At 29.6% G+C, this 25835-nt stretch overlaps 1 protein-coding gene across 1 annotated transcript in view; it reads right to left on the reverse strand.

The window, feature by feature from the left end:
* Positions 1–221: 221 nt before the first annotated feature.
* The window catches only part of LOC121114002 (uncharacterized), a 323719-nt gene continuing 298105 nt past the window's right edge, over positions 222–25835 (reverse strand). The window contains exons 5-6 of the mRNA XM_040707809.2: positions 4751–5050; positions 222–1948 (exon numbers count right to left, since the gene is read on the reverse strand). Coding sequence (XP_040563743.1) covers positions 1112–1948; positions 4751–5050 — 1137 coding nt within the window. The 3' untranslated portion in view covers positions 222–1111. The remainder of the gene's footprint in view (positions 1949–4750; positions 5051–25835) is intronic.

The following is a 25835-nucleotide window of genomic DNA, read 5'->3' on the forward strand; positions in this document are numbered from 1 at the left end:
ATATTGACAATGCTTGGAATTTACTTCTCTATCAATAAACTACCATTTTTCTAATATAATTGATGGATATTTTAGCTACCTAATATAGTGCTGAGCCATTGAATTGGGATATTTGCACAAGAATATAACTTAATTATTTCCAAATACATATATATTTTTTCCCTATATAAATCGATTTATTATTTATTAATATGCAAATAATTAATTAAATCTAGAAGTGCTTAGAAAACAAATATATATTTATTTATGTATAATTAATAATCATTATTAATTAAATAGTAGTAGTAATAAAATTATCCGCAGTAATCATTTTAAATAGATACATCCGTCTAGGGTAATATGATTCTTTGTTAAGAGTAAATTAAGTTATGAGATGTTTAATAGAGGGTAACAGCTTAACAATGTTTTTCAGCTTCATAGAGGATGAAAAGTTTATTGCAATTATGAAAAGGTCCATAGATAATTAATTATAATATATCAAGCATTTTTGTGTATTTTTTTGGATACCTTTAAAAAAAAAATTATATTTATAAAAACAGGGTAGAAAGATAATTTTTTTGTGTCGTATTTTTTTTTCAAATATATACATATATTACATATGTTATAAATAGTTATTTTTTTAACAAAAAGGAAGAGATGAAAAAAGAAAAATTAATTTTATCTCTGTCTTTTTTTCCTCATGTTTATCTAATTAGAATAATTATTACTTTTGTTTCATGAGTTGTACTTATTTTGAAAGCTTTCATTTTTTAAAAAATATATTATTTATGTAATATGACTTTGAACTACATACTGTGTAAACAACTGTAGTTTGTAATCCAAACACATATTAATTAATTATTATTCCTTCATGTACATACATCTGATTAAATTTGACAAATTTAGAAAGGATATTTTTTAAATCATTTCAGCGTATAAAAACAAGAGAGAGAAAAACTCAAACTATTTAAAAATACAAGAAATTTAAAAGGGTGTAGTTGAACAAACAAAACAAAACAAAAACATAAATAAATCAAAACAAATGAAACACTTATTCAACATCACTGAGTGTCTCAAAAAAAGTTGCTGCAAAGGGTTCAGTTTTAATTAACTTTATTAAATCGAAATTGTTTTAATTTGAGAGAAGAAGGGATTTTTCCTCATTGGTTTTGGAGTCTGGTTCATCTTCTTCCTCTATTTCATCCTCATCATGGAATAATTCCTCGTCCTTTTTACTATCATAGAAAACCCGAGCACTTGAAGAGAGAGAGCTCCCTTTTCTTACTGGAGGAAGGGGCTTTCGTTTTTTGTGAGGAGGAGATGAATTTCTGTCAGCATTGAGATGTGGAACAATAGCTGGCCCCATGGGAAGTCCCTCTGTGGGTATGGAGAGCTTTTCCACAATGGGAGCAAAATGAACGCCCTTATATTGCGGAGGTGGTGGAAGTACGAGATCACTATCTTTTTTGTTAGGAAGAGGAGGCCCCTGCGTAGTTTTGAGGGCAGAGGTCTTTCGAGGAAGCGTTCGACATATGCGGCCATCTTCGACGTGGCGAAGAGTTGGCCTGGAAATCTTACGTAAAAGAGTGCTTGTCTTTGAAAACCCATCACTTTTTTCGTCTGCAAACGGTGTTGGAGGGGAGAGGCGTGGAGGTTGTTGCGGGTGATTCCTAGGGTTTGAGGGGTTAAAGTTCATCTTTGGCTGCTCAAAACAGAGTGTTTCGTGATAGCGTTCCTCTTCATCCCCCTCTTCTTCTTCAAAGTCATCTTCACGAATGCTTGACTCATCTTTGGATCCCAAGAGGGGTGGAGGTGGAAAATTGAGATCGTCAGGGGAATGTTTTTTAGTTGTGGTGTGATAGGTGAGGGCGCTTGTGCATAAACTATCATCCACAGAGGTGCTATGATGCACTACAAGAGCTGAATGAGTTGTTGTGGTAGTTGAGGGCATGGAGGGCGTTGCCGTCATCTATTTTTTAAAAAGAAGATAAGAATTATATTTAATTAGTTTGTTGATGATATTTATTTGTTGAGTGCATTTGTAGATATCATTAAGAAAATTAATTTTTTTTTGGTAATTTTTTTCCTCCCATAAAGTAGTAAACATATAATTTAAAAGTAACTTGATGCATAACTTATTGTGAAAAATTGTAGCAACATCCGAAATAAAAACTATTGATAAGTTTGCTTTGAAAAGAAGTAGTTTTTCTTTCAAATGATTAAAAAATATTACCTCCAAAAATATATATTTTCTTATCCATATCTTTTTTTTTTAATAAAAAATACAACATAAAATAAACTTAGTATAAATATAGTGTGTCAACTAAAAAGCAATCTTGGACACAAATAAAGAAATAGAGCAAATCCCAATTCATTTTCTTACCTGCCAATATTTTATAGACAACCTTAAGTATACTCAAGATTTTTACTCAAATATGTGGAATGAGTTAAGATATTCAAGAATTTTAATTATAATTTAGAACCTTTATTTGATTTAAGAGACTTAATTTGGCTCGATATAGCCTTTCAATTACAATCCGTCATTTTTTTATTCCTTTATTATGCCAATCAATTAAGGGTACTCTAAGTACAATGTGCGGTACACTCAAGCTATACATAAGAATAATTTGTTAACAAAACGGACGAAAATTAGTCAAAAAATAATTCACAATTAATTTTGAGAAAATCATATTGGCTTGCATTTGTGTGCATGGGTCAGAAATACTTGTTTAACATTATGTACTATTCATTTATGTAAACAAACCCACATTCCAGATTGTGAATGTAATGATTTATTTTCTTAGCTTTACCAAATAACATACATATCAAAATCAAATATTTAATCAACGAAGTTAGGGAAATGTTACCAAAATTTGCAAAAATGAATGCAGCAATCAAAGTTAAAAATATATTAAAATGAAAAAGGAGTTCAATTTGTATGAAAATCCATTATTATGTTAAATGTAATTTGTACAATTTTGCAATATTTGGGTCAAAATATTTATGTTATAATACACCCCACAAATATGGTACTGAGAAAATTTCCCGAAGGAAAATTGAATTAATTCATTTTATAATTAAAAAAAGCCTGCTGGTGTAAAGATTTTATTCTTCAAAACATAATTAAAAACCCGAAAACCGACGCCAGAGAGGACAATATCTTAAAACTATAAAGGAACAACCGCCGGTTTCATTTGGGAGTAAGCAAGTGGGCGAAAATTACAATGCAAAAACCCTGACAAAAAAAAAATACATTTAGACGTTTATATATATTAAGCGATACTTTTGTGACTACTGAACTAAAACTGTTGTGAACATCACTGCTTATTTTATGTTTTTGGAAGGAGAAAAAAGAAATCAAAGAAAATTAGTCGTGAATGTATGTTAACACCACGACGATCTATTAGGTAATGAACAAAAATAAAAATAAAAGATTGTATCAAACATTTTTCCTTTTTATATATTAAAACTGTTATTTTCCTCTACGTTTTACCCATCCCTAATTATTAGTAGATACTGTACAATTTTTCCCTCTCTAAAATTCCTAGTACCTCCCTTTACAATTAAGTAGTATTTTTGAATTATGATCAACGCGTTAATGAATATTATTTCAAAACAAATGGATCTGTTTTTTGTGATCTTTCGTTAATTGAAGCGATTGCCTGTAATATTGTAAAGTATCTATAAAAAAACAAGAAAGGTACTTATTTATGTATATGTTTTTAAGCCCTCTACTTTCACTTAACTCCTACTAAGATCAATTTTATTCTTTTTTTTAAAATAATATTAATTGGGATTCATGAATAAATAATATTATTAGTCATTTTAGAACATAATTCTTTTCAAAAAATCATCAATATAATTAAACTTTCAGTACATATGTAGGGCCGTCTGTAGAAAGTGTGCTGGAGGAGCTGTAGCTCTACCCCAATTCAGAATTTTTTTTTTTTTAAAAGAAAAATTGCTATTTAATTTTTGAATTTTTCTTCCAAAAAATTTAATTGTTTGGAAAAAAGGTATAGGTTTTTGAAAGTTTTTTTTATTTTTTTGTAAAAAGTTTTGAATTTTTTTCCAAAAAATTTGAAAAAAGGCGAAGATAGGCGTAAATTTAGTTTGTTGTCAATAGTTTAAATTTGTTTTCCAAAAAATTAAATATTTGAAAAAAAAAAAAAAATTCCAAAATTTTGAAATAGTTGTAGATATTAGAAATTCTTTTTGTTTTTTGTTAATAGCTGATAATTTTTGAATTTTTAATAATTAAAAAATAAAATATACATATAGGAAATTTAATCTTTTTTCCAAAAATTAAATACAAGAAATTTAAGTTTTTTCCTACAAAAATTTAAATTTTCAAATTTATTTCCGAAAAAAAAAAATCAGTTTTTGGTCAAAAGTTTGAATTTTTTTTCCAAAAAATTTAATATTTCAAATAATTGTTTTCCCAAAATTTGAAAATAGGTTTATATTTTTGTAAATATTTTTAGTTTTTTTGTAAATATTTGTAGTTTTTTGTCAATTACGGAGAATTTTTGAATTTTTTTCCAAAAGTTTAATATTTGAAATTAAAAAATATATATATACATTTATGAGAAATGTAATCTTTTTTTCCACAAATTAAATACAAGAAATTTAATTTTTATTCCCAAAGATTAAAATAAATATTTCAAATTGTTTTCCAAAAAAGTTTAATTTTAAAAACCACACCCAATATAATCCTGCAGAGGTCCCCCCTATGTATTCATAATGTATTTACAAAAAAAATAATAATTACCTGTGTTGAGAGCGTATCGGTGCTACCAAACTCCACCAATGCTGAATTTTGTATCCTTCCAGGGGAAGAAGAAGAACTATTATTTTTTAGATTAGTAGAACTAGCTCCTCGTGACTGGAGAGATGTTTCTTCTGTACCCGAAGTGGAAACCACAAAGTTTTTACGCACCTTTGACGTCCGCCCTCGACGACATCTTAGTACAAATAGGCCTATCACGACCATACTTATGACTAGTAACAACGATCCTGCCACAACAATGGCTATCAGGTACTCCATTCGAAAACGATCTTCAACAACATCCTGTAATTAAAAACAAAAGAAGTTTTGTTGTTATATCTTTATTTGTGTATTCAGGGAAGTGATTTGAAGAATAATGGTGATGGGGGAAAATAGGATCAATTTGAAGGACATAAGAATAAGAAGTTCTTGATAAAAATACATGGATTTATATTTATATGAATAAAAGCAGCTACGTGCTAAAAATAATTTATAGTAAAAAAACAAACTAAAAAAAAGTAACAGGGAGTTATTTCTATGAAAAAAAAAAAAAAAAAAACGTTTGGCCATAAACATACATAAGAAAAAGACAAATCAGATTATCCTTAGGAAAAGCGTAGTACAAAATAAATTGTTGAGAGAAATGTTTGTTTTACGATCTTAGAATAACAATGGGTAAGTCTCAGGGTTTTTTGTTTTTGCCTTTTTGTTATGTTTCTTGAAATTTAAATCTGTTGAGAAGAGACACAGAAAATAATCCCTAATTCTTATGAAAATAAAATGTTTGAGGTTTATTTTAAAATGTATTTTAAATGTATCTTAAGAATTATTTAATCATATTCTTCATTTAATAGATCAAATTAAATCGAAATAGTGGACGGATCACATCCTTTTTTCAAGTATATATTTTTATTTTTATCCTTTTTTAATCAAAGTTATACACTAAGTGGTGCAAAGAAAACCACGTGATAAATATTTGTTCAAATATAATTGGCTAAAAGACTACAATTTTGTCCATCAGGGGCGTTGAGTACAGGGTTGATTCAATATATGAAAAATTTAACAATTTATTTTCCATAAGAATATCGGCCATTCACTATATACGTATCGGGGTCTATAGTAAAGCCCACTAGGAGTCAACAGTGTTATATGTACGCTTATTGGAAGCTCTTTCCAAGACACATGGTAGTTCAAGAGGTTCAGATCCGGCAAGCTTCTTTGCCGGAGGTCCTACAAAAAGTATGGAGTGCGTTTTTGCTCTCAAAACGATCATGTGTCTTCCTTGCAGGTAATCCCGACCTATCAGAATTCTTGAAAGCCTTGGCAACAGCGTAAATAGTTAATTTGGGCAGCTTCGTATACTCAATCATCTCTGTGGTCGTGCACCCGGCACAAAGGCACACAATAATGACCACACGTAGTTCTTATTCAGAAGACGCTACAAGAATTTTGTATTTTGTCTTATACAGTTTTCTCAGCTGAATCTGATGAGTACTCCTTCACAAATATAGATGTTAGAGTTGGCAAGATATTGAGGTCTAAACTTATTCTAGATTTAAAATTCTCATCATGTATACTTGATAATTTTTCTCTATAACCAACTATCTTCTTAAAATTACCCTTTTAACAGAATTAATTAGTTGAATTCTATGAAGGGAAGAAAAAGTAGAATATGCCATGTGGTAAAATGACAAGTAATGATAAAGTGATCAGATTTATGGTATCCTAAAAAGCTACAAACAATATCAAGGAATCTACTCATGCTAACGACGCGTTTCGTCGGTTTATTTATATTTTTGCTTGTAATTCAAAGTTAATTTCCATTGTAAACAGTTGATAAAGATAACTGATAATGAATTAATTAAAATATATTTTACATAGGAATATAATTGATGACCAAAATTACTTGGTTAATTACAATCTATTTATGTATAACTCAGACATTTATCATTATGTTGTTTGATTTACTCATAAGTTATAAATCAGGAAATTCCTATATGCGTCATATATACATACATTCAGGATCGGAGAGAGGATTATAGGGCCCCATCTGATTTTTTCTTTCCTTTTGCGCTTTTGCGCACTAGATTAGTAGCTTCTTCCACTCAATTTCTCAGATTTCTATATGAAATGGCTGGGAAAGAGGAAGAAGACAATAGAATGGATGTCACAAATATCAATAAAAATGGATAAAGGTATTTTTTTTTCCTTTTTATATATTGTGTGTGTTTCCTTTCTCAAAAGGCCCCCTTTCAGAGTCTTAGGGGTGCCTTAGGCTTGAGAACCAGTAAAAGCCCCTGTCTCCGGGTCTGCATACATTACATGCACCTATATATTTTAAACGCCTCCAATCTTCATTAACTAAAATATTATACGATCTAGTTAAAAAAAGGCATTCAAATTGTACCATTTGTTTCTGTGAGCCTTAGTTCTAGGGTAATATAGACAGGAATGTACGTCATTGTTCGTGGGGATGCTGTAGAAATTTTTTTTTTATTGAATTAAATTGAGAAACAATTAATTACTTTTCTTTTATGTACCTACAATATGGATTGGAAACTGAGATACTCAATTTCAATATTCAATTTCTAATATACGCCAACAAATCATGGAAATGAAAGAAATCTTAATATCAAGTATAATAAAAAGAAATCCATGATTTGTTATATTTTCCATCAATCTCCTCAGTAATTATAATAGTGCTTATATGACACTCCGACTCGACGATTTCCATTATGTTAAACACATTTTGCGACAATTGTCTGCATCTCTGACTTCCAAATTACGTAAACGGAGTTGATGAAACCTAAATTGCACGTAATTTTCTGTTATAGTATCATTAACCAATACCATTATTCGTATTTTCAGCCACTTGGCTTGCATTTTTGCCTTTATCGAATAAAAACTGTAAAATATGGCGTATGTTCTCTTTAAAAACCACTCAAGTTAAATAATCATTATACCTTTTCAAAATGAAGTCTTTTATTTGAATAAAATTGATATAAAGAAAACCATTTAATTGCCGATTATAAAACATACTTCTTGTTATTAATTAAGAATTAATAATTCAATTTCTCTCATTTTCTCAAAATAAATTTATATTATATATAATCAGGAATTATTTTTTATCATAAATTATTAATTTGTTTATTTTATAGATATTTTTTTGAAGAGAATATATATTTTATAGATAGAATAGAATATGTACGTTTTATTTTTTTCAAAATTTCTTAATATATACTTCTTGTGAAAAGACTCTTTCGCTTCCAAAAAAAATCAAATATGAATATTGATTACCTTTGTATATAAATAGTTGACCTTTTTTTGGACTTTGTTTATATTTACCTACTAGGATGACTCATTTCAAGGTTAAATTAATTCATAGATAAAATTTGGGTTGATATATTTCTAAATAATTATTGTCAAATTTACAATATTTAATTTAGATTTTAATAATAAACATACATTGTGTTAGTCTACGACACACATACGACGGTGGTCTAAAAAAGTTCGAAATCTAGTCACTCCTGGAGATAGATATATACAATCAAGTGTTCCCCTGAGGCATCAAGGTTAATAGTTATGCCTATTGGGCGTGCTAGAGACCAAAGTGTAGGCCTGGATATACATATTTGCGAATGGGAGGCATTACATGTTGTAGCAAGACTCGGCTCTCTGTCGCACCTCGAAAAAAGTATCAAATGGCTCCAATTTAATTCTGACGAATTCATCTCTTTGGACTTTCGGCCTCGAAACTCGACGGATCTATGATGGATTTTTTTTGTGTGTTTAGGAGGGGGGTGATTGAATGAAAAAAAAACTGAACCCCTTGCAACACCGAATACGAACTTATCAGTCGGATCAATAAGGCATCCCAGGATTCGCAAAAGGACTAATTGGCGAAACCCTGCTAGCGCTTTCTGCCTTTTATAGACACTGTATTTGAGGCTGGAGGGGATTTTATTTAATTTAATTAAATTTGAATCTCTGAAGCTTTCATAATCTGGCTTTAATTTTTAAATCTAATGACTGATTGGAGAGAAAATTGCGTTTGAAAAAAAACGCATTTTCGTGGCACAAATAGGTTTTATGCACCTTGTATAATATGTATATTGACTTCAATTTCCTCGGCCAGATAGATTAATTGTAGTACTAAAATCTCTCTTTATACATAATTGGTTCAACTCGGTCGGACCAATAGGGAAAAAACACCTTCTTCTCATTAAAAGAAAAAATAAGTTCATTCGACTTAAGTGAGAAAATGTATTTTCTAAAAAAGAAATTCAATTTAAATTTTCAAAAATACTTGATATATAATGGGCTGTTGTTGCTTCTTAGTCAATCCCCCTTGGAGATATTGAGCCATAAACAAAAAGTGTTTCGTGAACAATTATTTTGCTGAGAAAAACTCCGAGTATTATTTGGAGGGGTTTACAGAGACCAAAGCTGATAATATCTTATCTAATAAAAATTTATGATAGCTAAACTGTTCTCCTCCAAAACATTCTTCCAATTGTTAGGGTTAACATGCCGAAAATGTTAGCGAGTAACATCACTAATTACTATCCTGATTCAACCCCAAATTTGAATTTGACCCCACACAATATATTTCGCTTATGGTCTTTTTAATTTCCAAATTGTGCCCTGCTCGTAAGCTTATAACTCTGATCCATCCCTGGAAAACGAGATCCCGAGAGAGAAAACCACAATTTCCCTATTTATACTCGTATTAAAATATACCTAAATTGGAAAATGTATTAAAACAAATAAGTCTATTAAGCTAATTGTCTACTAATTACCTACCTATTACCATGGGTAATAAAAATAATCAGTTTTTATTTATAAAAATTAGGTTTTTTATTATTAAGTAAAATACATTAGTTTCGTTATGAATTGATAAAATAGGAAAAAAATATATACTTATAATTTTTCGAGATCAATGTTGAATCTTTTTATGCACAAAGTGGGTAAGTAATTGATTTTTTTTTATAATACTGATCTTATGTTGTTGTTTTTTGTATAGACTTAAAGTCATATTATGCAAGAATATCCCCTTGCCTATTCTTTGTTAACTATTAACCTAATCATTCATTCACAAGAAAATAGAAGTTAATAATTTAACGAGATTTTTCATTTTGATGCTCAGTACTTTTACCTTAAACCATTTTCCTGAGGATACTTTGCCTTCAAGCCAGTTTGCCTCAAGGATATTTCGCCTTAAATAAATATATAATTTTTTTTTTTTTTTTGTTGCAATTCATGTTTTATTTTTGTATTAAAAAATGTAACTCTTATTCCTATAAAATGCAATAAATGTATTTTTTTTCTGTTGGAATAATGATGGAATTACGCTCTTGTCTCATATTAAGACTGTTCGTTAATCCAGTAGTCTTTTCTTATATGAATAATCAATCTTTTGGATGTGAACGGAGAAATGATTGGCACTATCGTTGACATGTTTGTTTATTTTTTTTTTCTTCTTACATAAATATTATTACCAATTTTGTTGCTGGTTTGAATTTATGACATCGTGAGATTTTGTTGGTGTTTGCAAAGAAATTTTAGGTCAAAATTTTAATACAAAAAACTACCATTTAAAGGAGTATATAATGATAAACATAACAGTTTTGGATTAACAATTTTAAAGAGGAAATCCATTTCAACCTTGAATAAAAAATAAGGACGTATAAACCTAATTTATTTATATATTAAGGCAGACTGTCCTAATTCAAAATGATTCTGAAGTAGAAGTACTTTCTATCATTCATTTTGAATGTTCCATATATGCAATTGAGGTATTACAAAACACGTGGGCACTTAAGGGGGTCATATTAAGCCCACAAAAAGATTGGGCCTTTTTTTTAGTAACAATGAAACATGTTTTTTTTGTATGTAAATAAGATAACTATTCAAGTTATCATGTGGAGAAAGGAGTAAGATTTAATAATTATTTTTTATATTTGGTTGAAATGAATTTTCCCTTTGAATTTTTAATCAATAACTCTAAAAATGATTGGAAAAAAGAACCACGTGATTTATGAATTTACCTTAAATAATAGGTACGCAATTACTTAAGAGTAAAGGATCGTCTAATTGTATTTTATAATAAACCGACCCTTTGCTAAAATATAAAATAAAAATATTTTTTCAACATTTCATTTTTAAAATGTCACTATAAATTATTAATGGGGAAAATGCCAGAAAATAGAAAACATTGAAATAAATCCCGAATTTTTCCGTAAACTTAAAAAAAATAATGATTAATAAGTTTCATGTTATTCATATTTTGATCGTGAAAATTTGCAACAACTTTTGAAAAGATCAATGAAAAAAACAAAAATAAGGCCTTGATTAATTTTTCTATTTTAAATGTACTTGATAAGGGAGAACCTACTGGTATTGTTAACTTTATAAATGATATTCTGATTTTGTGGTATGTACATTTATATTATTTCTCAATCATAGGTGTTTTCTTCTTATTTTTAATGTTGATACTGTTTTAGAATCATTTGGAAGGATGGAATCCAAAAACTAATGGATGGCATTATAATTAATGGCAGACCAGACTACAAACTCTTATTAGTTTGAATGACTATTTTGCTTTGTTTTTATGGCAAGTTGAACGTTTTCATTTGATCTGGGCCATTTTGGGGCTTCAAAACTAATTTTGTACATTTTATTCTTGTTATGTTAGTGTTAAAAATGTAGATGAAGAATACATATTTTTGTAATATCCGAAAAATTCTTAAATCTATGTCAATATATATATATTTTTTAAACCCGTTCAACCAAATTTTGTATTATTTTTATGTAATCCCTATCGGAGATTATCTGTTGTTATTCTAATATACTATTTTAGGGTCTTTTTTTGGTTTTATAAATTCTTAGTCTACTATATATGGCATTAGTAGATAAAAATATAGAACCCAGTATTTTTGCTATATGTTACTTTGATTGCTGTATTAAATTCTGTGGATTGCTGGGAAAGTTGTATTAGGGTGTGAAATACAAATACCTCAAATGAATTTAAATTATTTTATTAACCTTGGAAAACCAAAAATAATCTTTTGACATTGAGAATATATTATTTTTCTTTTTTAAGATCTATAGACAGTTCGTTTTATATATGTAAAGGTTACATATGTGTGATTCGTTATAGGTTTTTTATTCAAATTATGTAATAAATTGAGATATTAAAGAGTATTACCTGGAGTGAAAAATTTCATTTGCTTTATGGTACTTAATTTGCCTCTAATATGATCCTTCAAATAAAATCTATAAATTTGTATTTCTTTTACTATGACAATTAATTTTGGCACTTTTAAAGGATCAGTTATAACATCTTGCTGACAGAAATTTACGATACTTCATCAAAGAATCATTATACCTTCTGCTCAGAGAACACATTGTGGTTTTAGAATAATTTACGAAGTATTTTCCATATTTTATACAGTTATTTAAATAACCATGTATTATGTATGAGTAATGGAATTATAAAAGTTTTTTATTTTGTTTTGTAAAAAGTACTGATGGGTTTATTAACCGATTTTCTGCCATGTCAAATATTTGTATACTAAGTTATATATTTATGCCGCCTATTAAGAATAAAACTTGAGTTGTATTTGGTAAAAGTTTAAACGTCAATATATTGACGTTCAGTCACTTTAGACGTTAATAAAAAAGCAAAGAAAACTAATTTTTTTTAGAGAAACTGTAATACGAATATATCTTAAACTCTTTATTATGAAAACCACTTTTATTAAGTATAACCATAATATGCGTAAATTAATTAAGCGAGTTCATATTTGCTTAATTTTTTAAATTGGTTTTTCAGAATAAGAGCATTTTCAATATATAGGGGCTGAGCATGAGATCTGCATCCTTTCTTGTATTTTTAAAAAACAACATAACATCTGTAATTTTTAATATTTTTATTCCAAATAAAAACAATATTATTGTAGGCATGTGTCTTGAGGCTTACTCGCCATAATTGCCCTCAACTTTGATCACAGCTTCGATACGGTCTCTGAAGCGAAAGAAGGCCTTAATTACGAGATCCCTGGTATGGATGCGAAGTGCTTCTTGATGGGGGCCAACAGACTTGCATTAGTTGGGTTTGGACATCTATTAGCGTGTGCCTCATAATAGCCTCCCCACCAAAATAATCGGTTGGATTAAAATCAGGGGTTCTGGGGACCACAAGCCCTTGGTCAGGATGTTGTTGTTGTTCTCCTCAAGTCACGAAGAGACTTGCTGGACACATGGCAGGGTACAGAGTCCTGCTACCACACCCAGGATGGACCGATAACTTGCAGGTAAATGTTTGTGTTCACCCTCAGACCGAAATCGAGGATGTGCAGTGGTATGGCGTTGCCCTCGCTGGACACAACCCTAAAGACCATTACAGTAACAGGGAACTTTGTGTTCAATATTATTGGTACATCTTTTGGGGCGGGCAGTGATCCACTGGTTGCACTGGCGATTGTCCATCTGGTCCATGGATTAATATTTCTGATCTGAGAAAATCTAAATCATTTTCAAGAGTTTGGCTGTATCAAGATTAGGCCGACCTACATCTTGTAAGACTGGCGTTTGAGATCTTCTTTAATACATGCCCTAACTGTCTTATCACTGACTTCAAGTTCCTTTTCAATTAAGACAAAGGACCTCTGCGGGAATTGGTTAATAATAGTGTATTCCTTCTCGAAGACATTTGTGTCCTTGACCTTCCTGGAGTCCTCCTGCAATAGTCTTCCGGTGGTTCCTCGAATCCTCCAGTTTCTTCCTGTTTTCCTGAATGTTACGCATTATTAGTCCAGTGGTGTTACAGATTTCACTGTTAATAATTTGTCCCGGATTTTTAGTTAGACACATAACTAACACACATCTCTTATCCTCCTCTTTTAATTGAATCTCCTGCAGCTCTAAGTATATTTCTTCAACTGTGACGAAATAAGACTGAATGAATGTGTTTTGTCTGTATATTTTGCGGGATTAAAAAATGATATGACGACGACATTTGATTCCAGTGCGACGCAAAGAGGGCGTAAATTTAATCTTCAAGTTATGTACTATCAAACCTGTACTAAGCGGTTAGCCAAGGGTGAGTAAAAGATTGATTGCTTAGTGCATGTGTACCTCTTCAAACAAGTTTCCTATTTTGTAACAATTACAAATTTAAAAACTCGTTATGGCCGCATAGTAAGTTGACAAGCTTTAAACAGGTGGACATAAAATAAGATTTGAGAGAATTTACTTATTGAATAACAAGTAATTATTTACTTCAAACAATAATGTGTTACATAAGACATATCTTGCCGCTATGTAAAAATAAAAGAAATCGAAAATGATCGTGGTAATCCTGACAATTTGACATTTTTGTGTTACCTTGACCTTGAACTTTGATCTTAATCTCTCAAAATATAATATACTATAACCATTTATCATTTCCCTACCTAAATCTTGATCAAAATCAATCAGTAGCTTTTCCTGTAATTCTAGTGACTGTCAAACAAACTCAGGCAAAAATATAACTTCCATTTAACTTCTTTGGTGGAGGTAATTAAGTATTTATAGTAGGCATAAATAATAAAAACTGTCAATCTAGTAACTAGGTGTTGCTAATAATGTTTACAAAATTTGAGTATCCTAACTTCAACATTGGCGAAGATACAGTGACCCAAATATTGAAAGTTAAATATCTCAGTTCAAGCTTTTGTCTAGATGGCATGTTTTAAGCTGGGGCAACCAACCGTAAATAAAGTTTTATTTCCTTAGACATTCATTTGTAATGTTAGAGTGGCTAGATACCCCAGGAAAATATTTGTGTTAGGTTTTCAAAGAAATAAAGCAAAGTTAAGTACATATTGATTTATTTCTGAATTTGTGGAAAAAATGCTTTCAAAAACAGTTAATTATGAGTAAACATGATTTTTTGTTGCTATGATAAAGAATCTTTGTTAATGTTAACGTAAAAATTCATTGTGGTATAAATCAGTGATGGGCCAGTTAACTAATCTTTTTAATTAGTTAAGTTAAAGTTAATGATTATTTTTTCTTTAAATAACTATTTAAGTTAAAGTCAATTTTGATATATTCTTTTTTAACTATTGACTTTAAGTTAATTAACTATTGTGTTATTTAAGTTAAACTAATTTACAGAACCTTGATTAATTTTAATTTAAAAAAATTACTATTTAAGTTCATGCAATTGAGAAATTTATCAATGCTACAAAATAAAAATGATTCTGTCGGGAAGTCTGGGGGAAAATTTCTCCACTTTCAATTTAAGTATAAAAAAAAATTCCGATTCAAATTCCCAACAACTTTTTGTTCAAAGCAAAGAAGCAATGCGAAGGAAGCTTGCATTGATGATATTAACGGAGGAGGATAATGTAGAATGAAACACGTTCAGCGACGTGTCTACAGATTTTCACTTAAGCTTTAACTTAAGTTAACATAATGCAGATTAAAATAATAAATAGTTCAGTTAAAAGTTAAATTTGAAAAACACAAAATTAGCTAGTTAATTTATAGTTGAAATAATGATGTTTTAAATAATCCACTAGTTAAGTTAAAAGTTAATTAACTTATATAAGGTAATTTAAATTAAATTAGCTTGCCCAACTGTGTAGACAATATATATTCATTCTAAAAAACAGAAAACTATTACCAAACAAAAGTAAAAGCAAATTCAAAACCTATTAATGCGATTAATTGAGTTATTTGGCAAATGAAACCTTGAAATAACTCTGCCAAATTATATTGCATATTTTTAGATATGCATATATTACCAATTTACTAGTTTCGGGTAGATATACTCCAGCACGTACATGTATGAATGAACATATCTTTATTTGTTATCAATAATAAAAAATGAATGAATACCTACAATATTGTATAGTAAATCCACCCTAATGATAATGATAGTAGATTATATATACATATATATGCCTGATGAATAAAGTTTCTATCTTTTGCAAAATCTATTTTATTCAGTTGGTTTTTTATGACTCTATAAGATATCCTCATATTTAAGATATATTTTACTATAGTTTTTAAATCCGAATTTTCAAATGTTTAAATATTTTATTCTATCTAATTTTTATTTAATTTCACATCCTATCATCAAAGTTACTCTAGTCCATAATTTATTGTAATCCCAATATCAATTTTCCGTTTGTCTGCACGATATTTGAAGAAAAAAAAAACAATTAAAAATTCAATTATTTAAATAAATATATATATGTATTTATAACACATGAATAGAATAACTAAAAACCCTTTTTGCTCGTCTGTCACTGCAAAAAAGTGAATAATTGTGATTATTTGTATAAAACTTGAAGTGGTTTTTTATGTTTAGCGTGAATTATAAATATTATGTGTGCATAACTAGGTGTTATCGATTAGGTTCCGGAAAGAAACTAACTCCAGGAGGCACTCCGAAATTCATACAAAGTCAAAAAGAAGTTAAACAGCTTCTGAGAGACAACATGGAAGTCTCTAAGATATGTAGAAAAATGTAGGACCCTTTCAACATAATCCTTGTCATTACTTTACGTAAAAATATGTTACAGAAATTACCATTTTTGTAAATTGAAAATCTGTTCTTTGCAATCATACCAACTCTTCAAAAATTGGGTTACTTGCTCCAAAGCTATACGTATTGATTGCCGTTCCATATTTTTGTCGGGCCTGGTATCTTTTCCAGATCACATCCAAGACTTCCTGATGGTGGTTTTTTTAAAAAATACTTTATTAATACTAGTAAAGGTTGGCCTTCTAGTCGATGTTATTCATCTATCGATAGGAATTAAGCTAGAAATGATATCAATTTGAATTGCTTTTGCAATATATGTATTACCAAAGCTCAAACAGATTCTGTCAATCTCCCTTTTTCACCACGTAAATGATCCTTTGATTCTTGGAGAGTAGCAATTTTATCTTTTATTTTTCATAGGTTGAAGAAGTCTGGGCCGATGTGTTATTACTTCATCCTCCAACCAACCAACCGACCTCTTTACAATAGAGTATATTTCTGAATTTTCAAATAACAGGTTGATTGACGTCTCCGTGAATGCTATGCAAAAAGAACAAATGAACATCACATCTCCTCGTGTACATAATTTGATTTTTTTTTATACCATGTAAATATTATAATCTTATAGCTTTTTTGATATCTGTATCCGTGAAGGCATTCCAGAGTATCATTAAGGAATCAGGTAAGCTCAATTTACTACCAAACATTAATATCTTAAATCTCTTCTTCACAATACATTTTGGCTCTTTTACGTTTTTAATAAGAAAAAATGCTTTTTGGATCTTTATTGTTTCTGTTGCAATAAAAACTGAGGCCTGGAGAGTCGATGTACTTTTCTCTAAAAATTTGTTTCCCGAACATTCTCATAACTCTTGTATCTTATTTAACAAACACAAAAAAGGAGCAGTTCAAATTAAAAACATACGCACCTATGTATATAATTAAAATTATACAACTTCAGCTTCTGAAATATAAGTTTAATTTCATGGTAACTTCTCACAACTTTTTTAAGATTTTAATTTTAAAATAGTTATTGTTATAATAAGTTTAGATGGATATTTCTTTACATTATCGTTTATAAAAAAGAAACTACCATGTATTTTTGAAAGTCACACAGTTAATTTCCTATTTTCATATCCCTATATTAGTGTTCTGTGTTGGTTATATTGGGATTGTCTGTCGTTAAGATGTGTACAATGATCTACTATTAAAAAAACAAAAGTCCCAATGTTACGGGGGAATTGAGGTCGAGAAATACAATGAAATTTGTTATGTGTATAGGAATACATTTGAAGATAAGGTCAGATGAAGTGCATCTTCTAGTTTTTATGATTACAATAATAGATAGCACAGATTCCATGGTATGTATATTTTATGTATTTACCGTGTAATGAATATAACGGTTTTTTTGATGACATTAGAATTACGTTGAATATAATTAGATGAGTATGTACACCTCTATTTCATCAGTATGGGTATTTTTAAATTATGGCGCAAGCATAAAATATAAATATGAGTACCTATGACTATATAAAAATATCTATATATATGTATTAGAGTTGCAGCTGACGATGGAAACAAAGATTTATTAATATGCATCTGCTTTTTTTTTTCGTACTGCAATATATTTATCCAATAATGAACAAAAGTAAATCCATATTTTTGTAATACTTGATATATTTAATGTTTACTGTAGTCATGAGGAAAACAAGATTGGGTGTATTCAGAAACCAAAAAGGGAAAAAATATCAAAGTTTAATACCAATTTGCAACTGAATTTTTTTTCTTTATTTAGTTATAGCCTTTTTTATTTGCTATTGAGTAATAAAGTACGACAATTGTCGTTAACCCCTATAATATTTTTTTTTTTTTACAGAGTGATTAGTTGTAAACCCATATATGACAATTTTAATCATTTTTTATGGTATTTTGTACCAACAAGGAAACAGTTGAAATATAGTTACATATTTCTATGTTGAGTTTGCAAATTTCAACTAATGTAATTTTTTCTTTTGTATTCGAGAAAACGATTGAAGCCATCCTTTTAAACGGCGAAGTTTCATGATAGAAATAACTTTTTCCATACGAAAATAAAGTGTATTCCAAAATGACAACTTTTTTTGTGGTTCCCAATGATATTTATCAAAAAGTTTGTGCAAATTATTAACTTCTACAGTGGTTGCATTACCAATACATTGAATTTTGCATCATTATTTTTGCTGAGTTCTCAAGAGTTAATTCTAACTTTTTAAATGTGTGTTTTTGTTTTTTTAATAACATGGATATTCATGACTCAAAAAAGTAAACGTCTTAACGGTGGCCTATTGTTCAATTTTTGATTACCTTAAATTGTAAATAATAGTGACTCTCTAATTGTCTAAGCAATCTACCTTTAGTGATTCATTAAGTCATGTATGTAATGGAGCAGTAAAACCAACTTAACAAATTTTTTTTAGTCAAAACTAGAAGGTTTTACAATTATCAAAATAAAATACTTTTATTTTTTTTTATAAAACAAGATCCTTCAGAAAAGAAGACCTTTTAACACAAATAGTAACACATAAGTTTTTGCCTCAAAAATTGTCAAATTTTGAAAGTTATATATGATTGAAGTACCTGGAGATCAGATACTTCCTCAAGTGGTGACTATGAAAGAAATTTTTTTTAATTCCACGTTTTAACTTTTTATATTTTGCATTAGATATACACATTCTTGATACTTTTTAAAAAACAAATTAATACTATTTCTTACAACAACCATGGTAATGATCTCTTAAAGAACTGGGGTATTTAAATTAATTTCGCTGTTCCGATACTTTTTCAACAATAAAATATGTAACAAACATGTCGGTAAGGGTTATTCACAGACTTAAAGAGGGGCGTCCATATGTTTTTTCCAGTCAAATTCATTGAAGGGGGTAATCTTCAAAATTTGAAGACATTAAAAAAGATAAGGTATTACTTTGGTATAGAAATGACGATTTTATAGCTCAGAAATTTTAAATTATCAGTGGAACAATTGTAATATAATGTAGCGGTTCTAATGTCAATTTAGCTTAATGCGGTTTGAAATGCATCAGTACCACTATAGTACCGATATACCAAACGGCACTAGTATTTAGATTATAAGGGTAAAAGATTTGCCTTTAAATGCTTGCAAATAATGTTTCTTTGTAGTAATTTTATATTCGAGTCTTTTAACCGAGGTATATACTTACTTTTTATTACAGAAAAGAAAAAAAACCTTAGATTTTTATGACTGTAAAATATTACTCTTAAATAAAGTATTTTAGATAATTTCTTAATGCTTAATTATCCTGTATTTACAGTGTATATTAGACTGTAACGAAATGACAAAAGTTGCGAATTTATTACTGTTTAATTTTGTTATTTTTTTTATCTCAACAAGGAAAAACCTTTCAGTTGTCAAAAAACAAGGTTCTTCGTGGACGCATTTTGATTTGAAAATCTATTTAAAAAAAAAAAAAAAAAAAAGCGCTCTTTTCGTTTTGTTCCTATAAAATGATCGTGTTGAATTAAAATACATGACTTTTATAAAATTAAGTATTGTAAATAAAAAAAAAAACTTTCGAAAGTATTTGAAAAATAAAAAATCATTGCTAAAATATTCATACGTGAGGAAAATTAGAGCAATGTTGTTTAAATATTGTAATCTAGAACACTTAATTTAAAAAAAAAAAAAAAACTTAATTCGATAGCTTTAAAGGAATACTAGGAAAAAATTATTTTTTTCAGTATTTTACAGATTTTTAAATAAAAACGTCCTTGAAGAACTTTTTTTTTCGGACAATTGAATGTTTTTTTTTGTTTATATCTTTATTCATGTCATACAAGTAAATATTTTTAATGATGTAAACATAAAAATTTTATAAAATGGATTAATAGAAGAAATAGTGTTATATTCACATAAATTAGCATTTGAGCTTAAAATTAAACCTCCTTACCAAGATCTAGAACTAAAACTATAGAAACATTTCATTATGTTGGGTGACGATCAATATTACAAGACTTTGACAATGTGGGTCAGCATTCTTAGAAACTCTGAGCTCCATCAGGCCAGTAGTGCACAAGATTAGCCCCTGTATCATATCCGTTAATGTCGATGTTGGGGATCCTAACATACCTCGCAGCTGTACGAATTTATATGACTCATCGGTTTCCTGTAAACATTTGTTCCTTATCTGTAAGTCTCTTTATTGTATAAGCTTTTACATTAATCACGAAAGATTACTGTAACTTGGGGATTAAAACAAAATTCTGGCTTTGATGTATTTATTGAATACAGGTTATTTCTTGTTTGGATTAATATAATGCAAAATGAAAATAATATTTTTCAATATTAGTTCCGAACTTATTTCAACACTATACACTTAATATAATAAATGTATATACAGGGTTGGGGTGGGGAAGTTCCTGGTCTTCATGACCTCTGACAAAAGGTAGTGTGGGATCTTTCTGTATCAGTAGAATACCAAGTCTCCCTTCACGGGGCTCCTGATGGTCATAGCAGCCATGGAGAAGTCGTTTGGGCTGGGATTGATCGATTTGTTGGGGTCCCCATTGAGCTTTTTCTCCTAGGTACACAAAAACTTTGTATCCTCCTTTAAACTGTGCCTTGCACTTTCTGCTTTCCTGGAGAGATCTTCTGTTTAAAAACTAAGCTCCTGAAGCACTTGACTATGTCCATAATCTTCGCCATCTCAACTTAAGCATCTTGGAGACTTAAGATGCACTTCCTTATGGCTTATTGCTCACTCATGATGACGAGATAACCTAATGTTACCTATAGTTTGTTTTATGCACAAAGGATAGGAGAACCAGAAAGTAAAAAAAAAAAAAAAAATTACTTAACCTGCCTACATTCATGAGAAAATTAATATTAATTAACAGTCATCGTTTTAGAGCCCAACTCTATAGAAAGGTATATAACGGGTTGATCTGATCTACTGGCACACATTTTATTATTTTCAATTTTCCGAGTGCAAAATTTAAACGAGAGGTTTTGTGAGAAAATAGGGCTCCTATTGGGCCGTGTCTGGAGCGGAGGGCAGCCATATGTTGTGGTCCTACAAGTTTGGAAAGTTGTTTCTCTGCTAGGACTGGGTCTTAGCAACGCAATGACACCGTCTTAAGTGAAAACAATGCTGTCCCCAAACTTTTTTCTGGTCCAAGGTAGCACTTTCTTATCCTGAAGTTCGATGTAGCTGAGGTTGAAGTTGAGAAATTGTCTGGATGTTCAATTGTGATGTAGCAGGTGTTCTGCTTATTCACAGACACATCAACAATGAAAAAAAAATTCATCAGGAAAAAGCAAAACTTTCCCCCAATTTTTATTGGCCTTGAGAAAATTTTGAATCTTTTTGGCACTTTCCAACCATCTGAGCTTGCTCTGTTCAGAAATAGGATGTCTTTTTGTCCTACTCCGTGATTGTGTACCAATGTCCTTCCGGATTGAAAATAAATACAATGTGTACCAACTAGATAAGATCAACCATGTATATAAACACAGGGAATGAAAGGAAAATATTGTAGTCCATTTGTATGAAAGAAAAAGTGAGAACTGATATATGTTAAAGGTACTATTACATACAATATTAATAAATATATGACTATTGTGAAAAGTTTTTTTAGATATTTCTTCCTTTAATTTACATTCTTCTTGAAATACTAAAAAAAAAATAATAAAAAAAAATAGAGTACTTTTTTCTTTCTTGAATGAAAGGAACTTCTTCTTTTTTTGAAAAACAACAACAACAACTGATATACAGCTCGTAAATATCACAAAGGATTCGTTTTTATCGCTTTACTTCTCTTCATAATTTTTTTGCTCCTATACTAAAAAAAGATATATATTTTATAAGCCATGTTATAACACTGTAGGAATTTCACATAGGCACCTATCTGTACATAAATACATACTTTGTATAAGGCTCTACGTATGAAGTATTTAAAAAAGGAAGTAATCTTTTTCCTTTTTCTGTAATTTATATATGCGTAAAAGGCTTTACAAATTAGCGAAGACTCGGAAGATTTGCAACTGTCTTAATTTAAATTTTAATTTTATGACATAAAACATTATTAATTGCATAAATTATAGATCAAAATTATTTATGTACTGCACTATTTATAAAATCCCCAAGGACTCTCATGATATCAAATTATTTATTGTAATTATCTTATTTCTGAATAAACCTTTGGAAATTTATTACAATAGCGGTTAAATGATGAAAATTTGAGGTACAAATCAGCATAAATGCAATATCAATATCTAAATTTTAAGCAATACAAAGCTTTATATATTTTTTTTTATAGTGTTAAAGCCGAATCCCATAAGTTTGCTAAAGGCTTCAAAATGAGAAAGCTGATTTCTGCTGCAAACTATTAATTTATGAAGTATGAAGTTCTTAAAGAACATTTAGCAGTGGTGAGATAATAGTGAAATAATATGGTCATATCGCCTTAAATCAATTTATTAGAAGTAAGATAATAAGTTTAAGGTACAAGCTTTAGGCATCGTAGGTGCGTCAGGTTACTACTACAACTTTGAACTTTACATCGGAAAGCACCCTTGAGATGATGGTTGATCAGACTTGAACCTTGAATCAAAAGTTGTGCTAAATATTTTCGATGCTGTAAAGGAATTGTATTTTTATTTGGCTTTATTTCACATTTTTTTACTGAACATATACCGGTAGTTGCATAAATACGCGGACTATTTGTGGCAAATAGTTAAATGTGTAATAAAATTTGTATGACGTATTTTTTTTGATAATTATATAATAGAGAATTTATTCTTGTATAAAATTTAGTATAATTACCGAATATAACCGCCATCAGCTGCTATGATACCCTCCCAGTGCCCTCGGAATGCATTGCACACATTGAGGATGTAATGGTCTTCCATGGCTGCCCATTGTTCATTGACTCTGGCCTTCAATGAGTCCACATTCGGTTGGCAGGTAGCAAAGGCCTTCTTCTCAATTTGCGACCACACACTGTAGCCAAGGGGATTCAAATCAGGTGATTGAGGTGGCCAAATGTTTTTGTTCCAAAATGGCATGCTGGCAGCGAGCCAATCCTGAGTCTTTCCAGAGGTATGGGCAGGTGCCCTATCCTGCTGTACGATAAGGGGCCCATTACAGATCTTGAGGGCCTATGGAAGGACCTCGTCCTTCAAAATCTCCAAGTAGACAGACCTAACGGCACGGAGGAGAGTGGCAACCATATGACGTTTGCCTCGTCATTCATCGTAAATGACTTTGTTTGATACGAGTAAGAAAAACAAAAACAAAGCCAAACGATTTACCGAGTTACTTGTGCTTGATTTTTTTATTTCCGGTCACGGAACCCCGAGATATAAGCGTTTAAAAATTAGTCTGCGTATTTATGCAACTACCGGTATATTTGTTGGTACATCCTATTGGATTTAAAACAACGAAATTACGAGATAAAATATACTTTGCAAAATACCTATTTTGAAAATTCAAAATAGAAGTACATTTTACTATAGATTTGACAATAAAGAAGATATCCTTCGTTTAAAATGGCTTGTGAAATGATCAATACTAATATCTTACTTGCAATAAAATATGGTTTTATGGAACCATACAAAATAGTTAACTATGTTTAAAAGAAAAAAGGCTGAAGGACCAATTTTTCAATTTCATGTCATAAAAAGATTTTAGCAAATTCATGGGAGGTGCAAGGTAATATTTCTATCAAATAAGAAAAAAAAAATGACATTTGCCTTTGTTTGCTTTACACGTATAGTGGACATGTCAATAGCAAATGAATAAATAATTTATCAGATGAACAAGAACTACACATTCCTATCCTATCAAATATATTTTTGCAGAACTTATTTGAAATTATCAATTAAATAATATTGGATTTTTTTTTTACAGGTCCTCCAATAAAAATCTAAGCAATATCAGATTGACCAATGTAGGACGTACTGGTATCAAACGATAATAATTAAATTAAACGTCAAAACAAGCCATGCAACTCCAGGCTAAGAAACCATGCTTCTAAATACCAGGTTATTTTATGCATTGATTGCTTTCGGTCCCACCATAAATACATATAAATGCTAATTTCCACAAATAAAAAATATTTTTGTTTTATCCTAAAAATATATTAGTTGGTAACTATCATACAATATAACTCATCGGCGTTAAAAGGAAATGATAAATCAATTACTTGTTCTTTAAAAGTATGTATTTTACACTTTAACCCTTCCTAAGTGTTTTGAATTATCATTAACTAACTCAAAATTTTCTAAATTGCTTCTAATTCCCTTTCACTTACATTTTATCTTCAGCACTTATTATTGTCCTAAAATGTTCAATCAGAAGAATTGACATTTTATTATTGTTATAATAATGTATATTCTAGGAATTATTCATACACTTTACAACTTTAAGCAAGCCTAAGCAAATTTAATAGGTTTGCTTGGTAATGAGTAGTTCTTTTTTCATTGTGAAAATGAGTTTTCATATCTTCCGTACGTGAATTCGTAAAGAATATGTATAATTTTGGAACGTACCAATGGATAATTTGTTTCAGGGAACTTTTGCATATTATCAACTTGAAACTTCAACAAATATCCCTTTCAAAAATAAAGATATAATGTGATTCAAAATGTTTATTAATTGTATGAGTGGAAATGTAACAATAAATTAAAGGTTGAAACGTGTTTATAAATGTATCTTTTTATGGTATTTTATCTTCTCAGAAAAATAAGCATTTTGAATCACAGAACCTTTGTATTTTCAGAAGGAATTTTGTTGAGATTTGAATATTAGGATTATGTGCAGAGTTCTTGAAAATAATATATTAACGTATGACAGATGTGGAAAACCACATTATGGAGTAGTTGTTGCTACTAATTGGAATATTAGTAGGAGTGAGCTGTATGTGGCAAAATGTTATTTTTATGACAAAAAAATGGCAATAACCAAGGTGAGCATGCACATTTTAAGAGACCGGATCCTTTTTTTTACTGGTGATATAGTATTATCTACAGAACTCAAAGGAAAGAGCAGACATACAAAAAACCTACAAAGATACAAAAATTTAAGGGAAAGAAATAAGGGTTTGTCTACAGCTATTTTGCCAACTGATATGTAGTTGTTATTCTTTCATGATTCTTGATTTAAAATGGTTATTTTTATAAAATAGTTGTCAATGTATTTTTTAATTATCTTTATTAAAGAGTTCTATTAAAATACTTAAGGGAATTTTACACTATAAACTTGATTAATATTATAAGTAAATAATTAATAATAATTAAATGTGGCCAATAATAGTTTTTGCAACAAAACTGACCCTACACCAATAAATGTAATAAACGTATTAGAGCGGCCTCTTCTGTATCATTTACAGATACTACCTTTTTCGACATCTTTTTACGGTTTTTTAGTTGACATTATTGAAGCCTTGTTCCTGGCAAGTTTTGCTTGAAGATGCTCTGTTTTTGCAAATAAAGATTTATTTGTCCCAACTAAATTGATACCCTTAGAGCATGAT

The sequence above is a fragment of the Lepeophtheirus salmonis genome, chromosome 3, assembly GCF_016086655.4.
Source record: "Lepeophtheirus salmonis chromosome 3, UVic_Lsal_1.4, whole genome shotgun sequence".
Taxonomy (NCBI): domain Eukaryota; kingdom Metazoa; phylum Arthropoda; class Copepoda; order Siphonostomatoida; family Caligidae; genus Lepeophtheirus; species Lepeophtheirus salmonis.